Genomic DNA, 16,057 nt, shown 5'->3' on the forward strand with positions numbered 1-16,057 from the left:
GACATTGCAGATGTACCATGACAAAAAGCCGCCGGACCAGCCGTTATGACAATAGTAGAGCAATATTAAACCTATAGACAATTCCTCCCTCTTGGATACCCATTTGGATCCCATTGTTCTGCATTTGACAAATGGACCTGACAAATGGACTTTCGACTGCTTAGATATATAAACGCCTTCCATCGTACTTCCTCGACCCGACACCAACAAAAACTGTAGCATCGACATTACGAAACGTCTTCTGTACCATCTCCTTCCCAGAGAGGGCCCAAAGATATGTCGTGGACAGACAATTTTTCAACTAGGCCTCTCTACCACTCAAAACACACAAGACATTGCGACCCCCAATAATTAGAAGACTAGAAACGACGTTCGTGCCGATAGTAATTCGTTTTTTTTTTCGTCGTCGGCACCGAGCCGAAAAGAAAATGCCGACTTTACATGCGTATAATATTCGCAGTCGGTTTGAGTGGAATTGACCCTATTGGCAGGTAGTTGCCAGACGTATCGAGGGTTAGTTATTATTAATTCGTGACAATTGGCGTATATAGCAACTCTGGATGCGCAGCCAAAAACAATAGGACGTAGACCTCATTGGAAATGAGTGCAACACCGACAAAGCAAAAGAAAATGGTATCAAAGTCGTAACGAGCCGTGAACGCCGCGCCAGGTCCTAGAAACAAACGTGCTGCATGTAGATGGAGCAAAATGAGCCGACATGACCAGAGAACATTTGACTACGATACCAGCATTTTGTGATCACCAGCCCTTTTTCCTGGCAAAGCGCTTGTTCAATAAGGCTAGGACCTTAGTGACGTTGAATTGTACGTATTCGAGATCCAGATCGTCCTGGTTGTCCTTCTGCATCTCCAGCAGGTCATCAAGCTTGAGGTCGAGTTCTAGAAGGCCACGGTTCCGCCCTAAAAGACGATTAGCTAGCAGAACATCAAACCTGTCCGATTTCAACTTACCCTTGTAATGTAGCGAAATAACAAAAGTTCCTGGCAAGGGGCTGGTGAAATTGAAGTAGATGTTCGCTCTCCTATTGTCAGGAACATTGCTCTTCTGTATCACACCCTCCTTCTCCAATTGCTGATGAGTAAATTTGTACGGCCCAAGAACTTGTTGCTTCTGCTGCTTTCGTCGCGTACCTTCAGACTGACTTCGCACGTTGTGGAGATAACTCTTGTACGTTTCTAGTTGCCCAACCAAGTAAGCGTTGTGGTCCCTGATCGTCTTGTACACCTCTTCAAGCTTTGCGGTTTCGGCGATAACACCATCCTTCAACGAGCCTAGGTGCTGTAGCTCTTGCTCGACCTCGTCCCTCAGCAGGCTGAATTGGTCCGACTTATCGATAACCTTCATCTCCTGGAGTTGACTGAGTAATTCCATAGCCCGGATACCTTTCCGAACCATTACCGCATCGTTTCGTGATGTAGCCGCCGCATCGGCAATTCTCTCTAAGCGTAGGGGTCGGCGAGAAATAGAGTTATTCGCAGGAATAGAGCGCATGACTTGTACAAAAATTGACTTAGCCTCCATGAAGTACACTTCCTCCTGCGTGATGTCGAGCGCTGCTGTCAAGTCATCTATGGCCGTCTCCCATCGGCTAAATAGGGGCAGATTAATAGCTCTGTTCTCCTTTCGAGGCACTTGTGGTGGTGCATGGCCAAGCTCTGTGATGATCTGCGACAAGTGCGAGTTTTCGTCCTTGCAAAGCTCTCCGGTATGCTTCTCGATCAAGGCATGCATGGCGTATATCTCGTTGAGAGTGATGGATAGTTCGAGGTCCTTCTTCGAAAGAGCAACGTAGTTATCCATCTCCAAACTTTCGTAGAAATCTTGAACCTCGCAGAGATCTAGCATGAACTTGTTGACGCGGTCTTTGTTCTGCTGGATGAACGGTTGCAACTTCGCCATGTATGGTTCTTTTGCATACGATGGTTTATTGGCAAGATTCTGCAACATCTTAGCTACTAACGTTAGCGTACGTCGTGGTCGTTCCGAGGGTGCTCCGTCGATGAGCATGTACGATTTCGGGGTGACAATAGCCGGATTGATAAAACGCAGGAAGAAAAAGCCGCCGATCAAGGTACAGATAACCTGGTCATTCGCATCGGGGTATTTTCGCTTCGTCAGACTCCGAATCTGCTTGCAAATCCATCGAATTCCGTAAGGAGCCTCCTCAAGCCCTTCGATAATCGTATTTAGGAAGCCATTGGCAATTTCTGTGAGCATTGTTAAACGCGGCTCAATGATGGCCTGGACCTGGGGATTCTCGGCGGCTTGCTCGCCAGTAATCCCTCTGGGGAGCGATGCTGGAAGACTGCCGGTATCCTCTTCAATCTGTTGACACATGCGTTCGTAAACCTTGAGGGGGTTAATTTCTAGGTCTAGGTCCGTCAACTCGATGAGGCTATTGATTCTATTCGCCAGTACCGTTCGCAGGAAACTCTGCCCGGGACCACGCCTAGTGTAGGTAGTCATCATGCGAGAGACTGGCGTGTTCGCTCGGAGAAGGGAGGAGTACTCTGGTGTCGTGTCGAACTGATATGTCAAGACAGACTACAGGAGGTCAGTATACTAAATTCTAGAGATTAGAAGCAACGTACCTGAAACATGGTCAAAAGCAGATGCTCTTCACGGCTTTCATACTGATTTCCGTAAATTGTGAACATGACCGTCTGCAAGAGAGAGTCGATCTCGGACATGGACACGAGCCTACAGAGGTGGGCGATATGCCGAGGCTCAGATTGTAATAAGAACAAGAGGTTGCCGTATTTCTGCGTCTTGTCGTCGTTGGGAAATGTGCCTTCCTGTAGATCGGTTGCGTCTTCGAGATGGCTTGCTACTTCGTTTTGCTGGTGACCGGATCAGTCAAAGATCATTTAAACTACGGGAGAAGGATTCAACAAACCTCTTCTAAAGCCATACGATTCTGAATGAGAAGTGCAATTCGCGAGTCGAGGTACCGGACATCCTTCTCCAGAACGAAATTCTTCTTCGACTGAGAGGAAATCTTTGACTTCAATTCACGTAGTATTTTCTGAGCTGTATTTCACCCATATCATTAGCCCGAGTGCTTCCTACTTATAAATATTTAGTATCTCCTTACTGTCGGTGGACAAGGTCTACCGAATATATCACGTATTGCAATACAATGGTAGGTAGTAATGTATACGCTGCTGCGTTGCAGCAGCGCTGGGTGGGATACCAAACACGTGGTGTATAACTGTATTAATATCTAAGGAGCAAGAGAAGACTATTGTAAATGGCTATCTAAATGAATCTACTTAAATGCGTAATCACGTCACGTGATCACGCATTACTAATCACTGTATGACTAACCCATATTCCTCATTCTCCTTCAGTGGTATTCCAACACTGGCAAATTTTTCTTTTTACGGTAGTGTGAGATAGCGGCTTGAGGGGTGCATCGCCGAGGTGTAGATTAGGCCATTATTACGTGGTTGCGCGTTTGGTGTGCGTGGTTGCCTTGTTGCGGCGTCGGCGTGCAAGGGGTAAAGGAGGGGTAACAAAAGTAAAAGGGCTTGCTGTGCTTCTTTCGTAAGGAAGAAGGTGAAGGTATTCACATCGTTTTGCTTACTGCTTCTGTGAGCCTTATTCACGCGTGGTACCTTCCTGAGTCACCTATCGGTCACTATGGTACCGTTTTGTGATATGTCAGAAAGGTACCGGAGAGTTGAGGTGTATAAGGCTGGGCTCTCCCTCTACGTTATTCCTTGATCTTTTGTCCTTTTCTTCCATCAAGTCAATCCCTCTGGCTGTATATTTTTTTGAATTCTCAACATGTCATCGCGTTCCATGCCGTGTCGCCGCTGCGCCTATGCCATGACAGGGTGGGTACCCGGAGTCGATGATATCGATGACGGTCATACTTGTTATGGGTGTTTCGAAACCGATAGTAGGTACGTCTACTCCCTTAGGTTCTCGCGGGGCTGACTTTGCCTTAGACGGGTCGGCAAAGTGTGATCGTTGTTATCATGCGAAGAAACCGTGTGTTCAGGTATGTATGCAAGGAGAGGAGGAATAAGTAACTGCGTTGCTGATACTTGGCTAGCTCGAGGCGGCTGCGGCTCGGATTGCCGTGGCCTGTTACCGTGCGTTGCGGGAGGATGCAGGAGTGCGCTCGGTAGGTGGTTGGAAGAGAATGTCGTCCCGTTGTGGTGTCTGACTGCTCGTGTATAGATCGCCGTTCGTCGTGCTCAGATGGCGTTATACAAGTGTCTTCAGGACGTGAAGAATAGGAATGGGATGAGCGAGGTTCGCGCTGCTCGTCATCGTCGCCGTGCCGAGGAAGACTTTAAGGACGCGATGGTGAATGCCGCGCAGGACATGGTTGTGCAAATAACCAGGCTGGTTGACAATGTGTCTGCCTTTCGTGGGCAGTTGGAACAGGTATGTTGCTCTGTGCCCGAAGTGAGGGTGGCGCTAATCGTGGCCGTAGGCTTCTGCTACTGGTGGTGCTGGGGGTGCTGATGGGGTTGTGGGTTCCGGGAGCGGATCTGTTGTTGGGGATGGGGTGAGTGGTGGTTTTTCGGGCGTTGACTTGGGTGGTGACGATGGTGATGATGGTATCGTCCATGGTCCTCCTTCTGGGCTGCCGAGGCGTGGCCGGGGCAAGCGGGAGGGCTCCTACGGCTCTGATGAGGCCTAGGCTATGTTCCTAGCTCCTCTTCACCCATCCTTGTAGGCGCATGGTGATGCGGTTGTGATCAACAAACGTCTTGAGTGCTTTGTTGGCGGTTGACTTGGTCATCGCATCGGCTGGGTTGTCTTCACCGTGGATCCATCTGATATCACTTATCTCCCTTCGTTCGTATGATTGGCGTAGTGACATAATGTCAATCATCAGGCGTTTTTCCTTCGTTGTTCCCAGCTTGACCAGACATTCGTATAGCGAGAATGAGTCCGTACACACAATCATTTGGGTTGCTGGGATACCTAGCTTACTGAGGATCGACGTGACTGTTGTAGAGATTGCGATGCCCATATCAACACCATGGATCATGGCGTATATCTCGCTAGCTAGTACGCTTCTAGTTACCCTTTTGCACTTGGTGGAGCTCCAATGTATGATATTCCCTTCCATCGTGAACGTGTTGTCCTGGGTGGTTTCATTTGCAACAAAGATGATATATCCAATCTGGGAACTCAAGTCTTTGTTGTTGGCAAACGAGCCATCAACGAAGACGTATGTTTTGGCCGTTGCGAGGTCGATTGGGATATAGTGCAGGCCTCGCTCGATGTTGTCCATCTGCCATTGGAGTCGCTTGTTTAGTCTCACGATAGCCTCCTTATCAGGGTCCGGGTGCTGTGCAGCCTCGGACAGATCAAACGTAGCCTCTGGCTGGCAAATTGAGGCGATATAGGCACCTCGGGCGCGTTGCTGCACATACTGCTGCTTCGCATCCTTTGGGTTGTGCTCAATAAGCTCTATCTTCGTTCCTTGTGCTTTCTGTTGAAGATGAAGGGATCCTTTTTCTTCTATAGAGAGCGTGCAACCATTGAACAGTAGTGGTTCACTTGGTGTGAGATAGGTCTTGGGTTTCGCAGTGAATGCCGCCTTCTTGAGTTCGTCCTCTTCAAGCTTACTGAACGCATCGTCTGATAGTCCCAGTGTATCGTCTGTCTGCATGCCAATGAGGCCGAATCGTTGGTCGGATTCGGTTACCAGTAAGCACGGGTCGTACGTAGAGGTTATCATCCGCAGGTTTTCCCGGTGGTGTTTGAAGTATGTTGCCCACCAGTGGGTTCCTGCTTCGGCTATACCGTACAATGGTTTGATTACCTTCATGATCGTTCCCTTGGGGTACTTGTGTACGATCTGCGGAGGGAGCTTTGCGAGGATGGTGCGGTTCAGCGTTGTGTTTGACTGTGTGTAGGCCTGGGTGATGTCTCGAAGCCATAGCTTCATACCTTCCTTTACTAGTGCGGGCGCCAGGGCGACGATGATTCGTTGGCTTGATCGTTGGATCGTGGGGGATTGAGTCAAAACAAAGTCCTTGCCAGCGTCGTTGTGGCCTTGAATGACCAACCGCGACTTCTCGTAAGGCGTTGTTGTCTTGCCCTTGATCTCCCTTACGATCCTAGCGTTGAACAACCTGTTCCCTCCATGCCGGCGCTCATCATACCTTTCGAATTGGAAAACACCGCGTTCAATAAGAGAGTCAATCTCTTGTGCATCTGATGCTTCGAACGGTTCCCCAGGTGTAGTTATTTTTCCTTCCTTCCTGAGTTGAATTGCCAGTTCCGCATCAGCGGCCTCCTTGGTTGTGATGTAGGACACTTTTCCAAACGTAACATGCTGGGCCTTGTTCTTACTTCCCTTCGGTCGTCCACGTCCGCGACGTTGTGGAGTCGGGGGAATGTCCTCAAGAGTCGGAACGTATTCGTCGTTCTGTCCGTCGCTGTCTGAACCAGATTCACTGTCATATGCCATCGGCGTCTCCGTGTTCTCATCGCGTAGGTACGGTTTGACAATCGTTGTCCTAAAGTTGGTGAGCTTGCCGTTGACGTCTACCGTGCATGTCTCTCCTTGTCGTGCAATGAGTGTATGGGGGCCCGTCCATCCTCTGTTTTCCCTGTATACTCGCACTTCTGATTGTAGCGGGAGGTTAAGGGTGTCGATGGTCGAGGGGCCATTTCTCATCCCGAGGGCCTCTTTAACTTGTCGATTTGCCTTCAGCCTTCGCACGATCTGCATTGCCTTCTTTATTGCTGCTGCACGGGCTGTCAACGAGGGTGCGGGTGGTGTACTGTCGGCAAGGCGTGGGTACGCTCCAAACACGAGGAGGGTAGGTACAAGTCCATCGGGGCCAGCTGTGTCATTGACCGCCTTGACTGCCATCTGTAGGATAGATGCTTCATCTGCCTCGGTGCCTTGCAGGTCACCCGAGATTACCTCGTAGGCACGTCGGAGTGGTCCATGATAGCGTTCAACTTTACCGATTGAGTTATGAGCCTCGACGGGGACTTCTTCAACAGTAATTGACATTGCCCTTGCGTTGCTGGTGAACTCTTGGGAGGTGAAGTTCTTGCCAGCATCAAATACCATGTTGTCAGGTGGTCCTAGATAGGTATCGATCCAGGCCATCCTAAGTACATTCCATGTATGTCTGGCCGTTATGTCCTTCATGAACTTGGCTGCTTGGAAGGAGGTGGCTTTGTCGACTACGTGAAGGACCGGCTTGTTGTGGATATACATCACGTCGACGTAGATGCTATGGTTGAAGTCGACATCGTCCTTCACCGTGAACTTGAATCGTCCTGGTGTCGGGCTATGTAGTTGGCACTGGTGGCAGAACTTATTGATGTTCTCGATTACCTTCGCATCAATATTGTCGTATCCTGCCTTCGTGAGGACGTTGTGTAGCCGCTCCGCCGCGGGGTGTCCGAATCGTCGGTGGATCTGTCGTAGTTCTCCTTCTGTTAAATGACAGTATGCGAGGCTTCGTTCCTTGTCGTCAAATAGGTACCAGGGATGTCCCCATTTCCTCACAATTGGGTACTCTTTCTCTTCGTGGACAAGGACGTTGTCGACGTTATTGAGAAAGACATGCATCCGATCCATGTCTCGGAGGCACATTAGGAAAGGGGTGTTGGCCGGTACAATTTGGAATGGGATTACTCCAAATGGTGTTGATACATTTGCCGTGCCGATATTGTGTTGCTCTGGGTTATCACCAAAGCGGACGCTGTGGTTCCCTGCTGTGGATGTATCGAGGGTCACTTCTGGGTGCATGCGTTGGAGCGCCATAAATTGCTGCTGGCCTCCTGTAGATACTCCAGCGGCTCCTGTGTCTGGCATGATACCTTGGAAGGTCGACGAGTATCGGTCCTCGAGGTAGAACATGCAAGGGCTGCTGTGGGATTTCCTCACGGGATCCGGTAGGTGATCCAGCCCATTGCCAAATGTGTTGGAGCCGGTAAATGCATGGTACGTTGATTGGTTGGCCAGGATGGTGGCAATCTCTTCACCATTTACTGTGCCATATGCCGTCATGTATTGAGAGGTTCCTTCCGGTTCCTGCTCGTTCTGGTCTTGCTGCGCTATCCATGTATCGTAGTCAGTGTCTGCTTCGTCCCCTGACTCAGTGGGGACTGTCTCTATTCCTTCGTAGTCGATGAGGAATGCAGCAAAGTCGTCATCGTTGTCTTCATATCCTTGTGCTTGGACAAAGCGGCGATAGCTAGAGCGGTTGCTTCTCCTTTCAGACATTGGGTGTTTAGTAGACCAACACCCTGCTTTGCCACATACAAAGCACTTCTTCGAGCGGTCGCTGCTGGTGCCGCGTCGGCTATCCGACTTTTTACCTGGTGTAAAGTTCCTGCGGTTGGGCACAAAACCTCTGCCTCGATTGGTGCTTCGGTAGGTGCGATCAACCCAATACTGACTATCAGTCGCAGCGTTGTGCATTGTATACGCCCTGCATCGCAGTGAATTGCCAGCGGCGCTCCGCAGGTCGGAACAGACGCTTTCAAAGGTGTCTGCGGGCCGTAGCAGTACGCCAGCGAATGCCGGGTGTCCTTGTACCGCGCTTATCATTCCTTCTCGCAGGTTAACGTCTTCGAGGTAATTGATTGATAAGCCTTTGTGTATTCTCTGGATTTGTTCGATAAGCTTTTCCAGGCATGTGACAATGTCGGCGTCGGGGTTCTCCCTCATTACGGTGTGGATGGTTGTACTCCTCCATTCGGACATATACATTTGTTGATTCTCTGTCGTGTGGTAGAAGTTTTTCGTTCGGATCACCATCTCCTCGAATGTAAGGTCCTTCTCGGCTAGGTAGTTGAAGTAGAACATTAGTGCTCGTCCCTTTAGCATTGTCGAGTATGCGTCGCGGTACTGGTGAGCTTGCACATTGGCTCGTCTGCACATATCCTTGAAAATCTTCAGTTTTTCGTCCAAGATGTCATACTTGTCTCCGCCAAACTTGGAGTCCTCGTTTGTGTACATCCTCGCTAGATCCGCGAGTGCTCGGGGTGAGGACATAGTGGGAGCACTGGGTCCGCTATAGGGCTGGTATTGGGGTTGTCTGTCTGGGGGAGGCATTGTTTGGTTGTGCATCATCTGTGAAGGGAACGGTGACTGGTTGTATGGCAGGGGTAATCGGGAGCCGGGTGGTGGGTCTAAGGAGGGGCCTTGTATGCTCCTCTGATTGAACTCGCCGTAGGTTGGACGCGGATTGTCGGCTCTGAGGTTATTCATTGCAGTCTCGGTTGCGGGTACTGGGGTGGGGAAGCGGTTGTCTTGTGTGGACGGGGTCTGGGACTGTGCCTGCGTCGCCTGCCTGGGATGCTGGGTCGGGGGTGTTGTTCTGTGTGGAATCTCGATCGATGGGACTACGTTGGGTTCGTGTGGCGGTTCAGGGGGATTAGTCTGTTGATCCTGAACCGGAGCTTGTTCGGGTTCAGTCGGGGTAGGTGGCTCCTCAGGCGGTATAATTTTGGGTAGTTTTGCCGTGAAAAATGGGTTGCTCCTTGAGATGAAGTCGGGGTTGATCTCTCCAACTTGTCTGGCTTCTTCTTCGGGGTACCTTGGAAATTCCTCGGCGGTTAGGATCTCAACTAGCCGCGTAGCGCTGTTTCCGCGATCTGAGCTGTATATACCGTGGTCGTTTAAGTGCTTGATGGCCCTTGTGCGGAGGTTACGATTTGATGCTCTAAAGTGAACGAGTGTCCATCCTTCGAAGTCGTTGCGGAAGGTATCCCAAAGGGGTTCGTCTATAAGTTGGTCATCATATCCCGAGAAGCATTCGGCAATATAACTATCCGTCACTGCCCTGGTAAAGGGTGGGTTATCCACGTCGAATTCGTTGCCTTCATGTTCTTCGCTGATGTAATGTTGCCAGGTCTGGTCCGGGTTTGCCATTTTGTGGGATTGCGTAGTACTGAGTACGGTTGAAAGTAAGTGATAGAAAATAACAGAGGTACGTGGTTGGTGAAGTTAGTCATGAGACGTATGCTGGTAATTTGCCCTTCGCCATGTAGGTTGGCTCTGTGCCGTCTTTATGTTCCTACGCCTTCGTCTCCGAATAATTCCATCGTCTTCAAGGATTAGCCGTCTGGTGACTCCCGTGGTTCGGTGCCGAGGGTTGCCATATCTTGTTTTTCGCCATGCCTTGGAAATAGCGGTATGCCAGCATTAGGTAATTGCTGGAGCGCGCTAGATGGCGGTAAATATGGCGCTTGAGTTAGGGGCAATGCTGGGGCAATAGGAAGACGCTATCACCAATAGCTCGCAATGCTATTAGACGAGGGTATCGTAGAATGTGAAACAATTCCCTGGATATAGGGATGAAAATTCGAAATGAATATAGGGATGGTCAACAATCTTGGAATAAGAATGTAAGGGGGAAAGGAGATTGTGTTTGTCTTTTCAAGGGCTGTGTGGGTCGAAGCTGGGGAGGTTTGCGCTTCAGTGTGTTGGCGAAGGTGTAGTTGGGTCTGTAATCAGGTTTTCGAATGGTTCTCGATGCCACGTAGGTTCGGCAGTTGTTGGGTGAATGATACAGAGGTTGTTGAACAACTCTTCTATGAGATGATCTTGCTCCTATAACCGTATAGTAGTTTTGCAATGGTGGGACTGCAACGTTCAACGGTCCTAAGACTTGTTCGAATCTCGAATAGTAGTGTTGGTTGAAGGTCTTCGAACAACTCTTCTATGAGATGATCTCCTCCTATAACCGTATAGTAGTTTCGCAGTTGTAGAACTGCAAAGTTCAACGGTCCTAAGACTTGTTCAAATCTCGGATAGTAGTGTTGGTTGAAGGTTCCTTCGTGCGTTGATGGACGCGATCCTATAACCGTATAGTAGTTTCGCAGCTGTGAAGCTTTGACGTTCAACGGTCCTAAGATCTTGATATTAGCATGTAGTCCACACAATCCTACTTGGGCTTTGAGGCCGGTAGGGTTGTGTCTCTTCATCTCTTCTTGTCCGGATGCCTTATAGTTTCCTTACAGTGAGTTGCCATTGAAGGGTTCACTGCTTGGCCTATCCGATATCCTTCCTCTGAATACCTTGCTGTTCTGTAGTCAACTTGTCGGGTCGACTACTGATCAGTGTCGGTGGACAAGGTCTACCGAATATATCACGTATTGCAATACAATGGTAGGTAGTAATGTATACGCTGCTGCGTTGCAGCAGCGCTGGGTGGGATACCAAACACGTGGTGTATAACTGTATTAATATCTAAGGAGCAAGAGAAGACTATTGTAAATGGCTATCTAAATGAATCTACTTAAATGCGTAATCACGTCACGTGATCACGCATTACTAATCACTGTATGACTAACCCATATTCCTCATTCTCCTTCAGTGGTATTCCAACACTTACCTTTGGCCAAATCATCTTCGATTTCTAGATCTGATTCGTTTGCGGACATAGACAGGTATAAAGCGGACATGGAGTATCGTTTGGACTGGCGCGCCGAGCGCGAGCCCTCGTAGGAAGACATGGTGTTTTGGCGTGAGATGGGTTGAAAGGATGAAGACGAGGCCGTGGATGCCCTCGAAGGAGTCTGTAGCATTACTGACATGTTCAGCAAGGATTTGATGTTGCGGTTAATTCGTTCAGCTTGACCGCCGCTTGCTATGTTATCAACCCTTGCAGTGTTGACTCAGTAGCAAAGACGAATGCGATCATTCCACCAAAATCGAAGACCAAAGACTAACAAGAACAACCAACAAATTGGATGGGTATATCGAGGCGAAGTTATAGGTTTCTCTATAATCTATTACAGTCGATTAACTATATTAAAGTGTATGCGAGTCGTCGATCGATGTAATCGTGGGGTGGATCTTGTCTATCGCGACCTTTCGTGTCTTATTGATTCGTGGGATTTTGTGGAATTTATTATTGACGTATTTCGGGAGGATTCGCTCATCGAGGGACTTAAATGGATCGAAATCGAGGTCGACACAACGGGCCAGCCAGCGCCAATGACAACGTGGTTAAACCGGGAAGGGTTTGATCCGTCAAACGATGGGTGAAGATGATTCGGAATCCCGCAAGGGGTTAAAGATATAATGGTATTTTTCGGGCGCTGTTTATAGACTTTGAAGCGTTTCGGTTATAGCTTCTAACGGCAAGTCACTTTGCGATTAAACTAGACGCCGGATTGTTGTTGTTGTTGATTTGGCGAGATGGGGGATTCTCGTCCGAAACAGATTTAAGGGGGGGATTGGATGTCAATAAAATTGACTCTCTTTTCTGGATGATATCGTCGCTCGATCGGTTAATGAAGGCTTGACTTCACAACACAAGGCCGCCTATGTAGGCTGGCGACGAAAGGGCTGCGCTGCGTTGCGCTGCGACGAAACAATATTGCCGCACGAGAAGGAAGAAGTTAAGTCGCACACACGGATGAGCAACTATCAAGACATAGGGTCCCAAAGATGGTCGTGCGGGAAGTTGCACGGAATTGATTGAAAAAATGGGCTAAGACGAAGAAGGATGAGTGACAAGAAGAGAGAGGGGTTGGCGCTCAAGACCAGAGACTAAACTGTGACAGGGCGCAAAGCGGTCGGCCGGGGATTGAGTGGTATATGGTGTGTGGTGTGTAATCTGTATGTGGGTGTGGTATATAAGAAAGGGGAGAAGGGAAATAGGTGTGGGTGGATGTATGTATGTGTGTGTTTAGATGTAATGTACGGATCAAAGTCCAATCGATTATCGGTTTTTTTTTCTTCGCGGTATGGATAGTTAGGTACTAACTAACTAACTACAGTACGACTTTACTTTAGAGCACTTTTGGGCTTGGGGGTTCAATGTTCAGTTCAAATGTGTTGTTAAGTGATTGATGAGTGTGGTATCCATGTACAAGTTACCTAAGTTGTACGAAGTACTAGGATAGTACCAGCCCTGAATTTAAAAAATAAAAAAACCACCCCCCAAACCAATACTAACGTCACGCTATGGATTAAACCGAGAAGTAGTCGGTGGGTTAGCTAGTTGATAAACGGTGTAATAACCATAAACGGAGGAACCCCCAAATTTGATAACCTTACTGGAAGTTTAGCAACGCCAGCCGATTGAAAAATGTTTTTAAAGGCCGGTCCGATATTAGATACTAATGTAGTAGCAGGCTAGAAAGATGAAATGGGAGAGAGGGATATCGAGAGAAGTTTTACAATTCTTGACTGGCAATTTTTGATTTCAAGATGAAACTTACCTCCTAGCTAAGTATTTACTTTGTACCTATGTTTGTTAGGTTTGTTAGGTTTCTTGGGGTTTTTCTTGTTTTTCCCTTTCTCTTCTTCATCGACTCATTCCATTTATGTGCATCCTTATAATATCCAAGATCGATATGCAGCCAAGGTCGAGTTTTATAACCTTGGGTCCTTTCTTTCTCTTTTCCCTTCACTTCACCTTTCCTCCCTTCCTGCCTTGAGGTGTCGCATGTAACATTGGGATGGTGTGCATTATGTATATGTGCGTGTTAATGCCAGGGGTAAAAGGTCTTTTTTCTAGCGGTCTGACAATCACAGTCGCAATAGTAAATATTCATATATTTCCATTCCGCCAGTATGATTATTCCAACAATAAAATGCCTTACTTATTCCCAAGAGAGGCACACTCCAAAGGATACTAGGTCAAAAGGCGAGGGGCGATATTAATAAGGTACTATGCAGATCGATCCTGACTTACAGCTGCCGATTAAGCTGTATAAAGTATATACTCCGGATAGATGTTACAACATTTTAACCTTGCCCATAACATAACTAGGTGCATACATATCATACCTGATAGTATTATCAATGAAACCATTCGACTTTGCCAACATCTCCATCATCTCCATTCAATGTTCTCACTACCATACTTATGAAAGTAGTACCGAACGGACCATATCATGACAATACACAGTATAGGGCCATGACAAAATGCTCGATTCAGACTCTTAGACCCCCATCATAAAATGGCATCACAACCTTATAACTTTATTATCCCCATCAAATTGACGGTGGTTACCTACGTCTGGTGTAGGTAGACAGGTAAGGTACCTACTATTATGTATGTAGTAGGGTATTCATGAAACACAAGTCAACCACCGGATCCATATGAAACATAACAATGACCTAAATGATGAGTAGAGCATGTACTAATAGTGCCTCGAGATCGGCGTGTCCAGAGAGCAATCTAGACAATATGCAATGAAAAGATAAGTGAGCGATCCTTATGAGTAAAATCGATGGTTCCTTACAAGTAGCTCCGCTTACCCGTACATTCTATTCGTGGCCCCATCTTCTTGATTCAAATGTTGTTTACGAAATCCAAAAAATACTAGGCATCTACAGGGGCCGAGGTAACGACTCGAGAGTCGATACATACCCAAGTGGTCCGCAGTGGAGAAGATAGTTAGGGTTGCGGAATGTATTATTCAAACGTATTATTCGCGTATTATTCAAATATAATATTGCATTTTATTATAAAATGCAGTGGGTCCGAATTGGAAAAGTGGATCGGTACATAAGTGGAGTAAATTTTGCACCAAAATTTGGTGATATTACCTAATTTTACAGGTAACTATCTAAGGCGCGCAAATCTCGATATGTCGTTTAAGTGATCCGGCTGAACTAAGCTTTGAAGATTGCGTTGGACTTTGATCATAATGTGCTCGAAGAGCATGATCAAATGGGCGCCTCATTGCATAGCAAAAATGGTAAAATTTCCCATATATTGAAATTCAATTCGAAATATTTTTCCCATATTATTTTAAGTGTTGAAAGTTTGTTTACATGTAAGTATATACTAAGTGTATTAGGCTAGGGTGGTCACGTGACCCACTTTTGAATAATACGGTATAATACGCATTTTACAAGGGTTTTGAATAATACGCGCATTTTATTTTAAAGTGCGCATTTTACGCAACCCTAAAGATAGTATCATGGATCGCGCCAATGCGGCTGCACGACTCAATACCAGTACGGGGATATAGGACCTTTAGATCCCAAGTTATTATAGACGGTATTATATCTACTATCTAGTGCAGTCCAGTAGGTCGAAGTCGAGCACTACCCTAACCTAGGTAGGTAGGTTCTTGTTTGTTTAGTGATACAAGCAGTGACACTACATACATATATCATTGATGTATTATAACTTGAGCATATGAACTTGGCAGCTGAAATGATTCTTAATGAAACTTTTAATGTTGGGCTCTGCTCCCTCAGAATATTGAACTTCATAAAAGATTGTACTTAATATGTACCTGCCAAACTCATATTAGCACTAGCTTATTCAGGGTTAGTGTAGTTGAAAATCTAAGCTATAAAGAGTAGGCCGTTTACCTAACAGTCCATTTCGATGAGATCTCCAGTTATCCAGGAACCATGTGCTCCAAAAGCCCAATAAAAGGTCTTGTCGAACAGGGGGTCACCAGGGGCAAAAGAGCTCGGGAGGGGTAACATCTCCTACATAGTTAGTGCCTAGTACCTAATACATAATTGGCAGGGTGCATGTAAGTAAGATTCGACACGCGCTTGTCGGCTTAAAGTTTGCGACTCCTTCCCTGCACCATTGTTCACGTAACTCGAACCTGCGCTGCTGCATGTTATCGAGATAATGCAATAAGTCGATAAAGCGCGAAGAACCTTTGAAATTAGTACAAATTTACTACTTGGTACCTAACTTTAATACCATTAACCAACCAAATCTTCAAACCTTCCATCTTGAGTCTCTTCTCGAAACGAAATTTCCATTTGAAGCGAATCAGCTTTGGAAAATGCATGTTGCGCATGAACGGCGTAAGAATTTCAAATGCTCACTTCCAGCCTCTCTAGTGTCGCAATTAGCAATGTACCATACCAGGTACATACTCATGGTATCTAACCTAGGTAGGTAGGTAGACATATTGAACAATCAAGGCCACTTGCAGTACATCTTGTTTTGTTTCAACGACTCGTATTACCGTTTAACTGAGCGCTTAGAGACGTCGCCGAACACAAATCCATTTCAACATATAAAAATATCCATGGATAGATGCACATACAAAGGCATTGAAGGAAGAGAAGGCCCGACGAGGATGAATATCATCT

General features: G+C 47.1%; 2 protein-coding genes across 2 annotated transcripts; both read right to left on the bottom strand.

The window, feature by feature from the left end:
• Positions 1-759: 759 nt before the first annotated feature.
• Positions 760-2,932, bottom strand: GGS25DRAFT_526148 (GTPase; the record flags this gene model as incomplete). The annotated part of the gene is made up of 4 exons (XM_049264928.1): positions 760-920; positions 972-2,565; positions 2,613-2,861; positions 2,918-2,932. 4 exons carry the CDS (start codon positions 2,930-2,932, stop codon positions 760-762), a joined length of 2,019 nt encoding a protein of 672 aa, XP_049112182.1.
• Positions 2,933-10,459: 7,527 nt separating this feature from the next.
• GGS25DRAFT_528125 (uncharacterized protein) lies at positions 10,460-11,481 on the bottom strand (the record flags this gene model as incomplete). Its single annotated transcript, XM_049265156.1, has 2 exons — positions 10,460-10,874; positions 11,361-11,481. 2 exons carry the CDS (start codon positions 11,479-11,481, stop codon positions 10,558-10,560), a joined length of 438 nt encoding a protein of 145 aa, XP_049112183.1. The 3' UTR covers positions 10,460-10,557.
• Positions 11,482-16,057: the final 4,576 nt, after the last annotated feature.

This window comes from Hypoxylon fragiforme, assembly GCF_022984875.1.
Source record: "Hypoxylon fragiforme strain CBS 206.31 chromosome Unknown GGS25scaffold_10, whole genome shotgun sequence".
NCBI classification, from domain to species: domain Eukaryota; kingdom Fungi; phylum Ascomycota; class Sordariomycetes; order Xylariales; family Hypoxylaceae; genus Hypoxylon; species Hypoxylon fragiforme.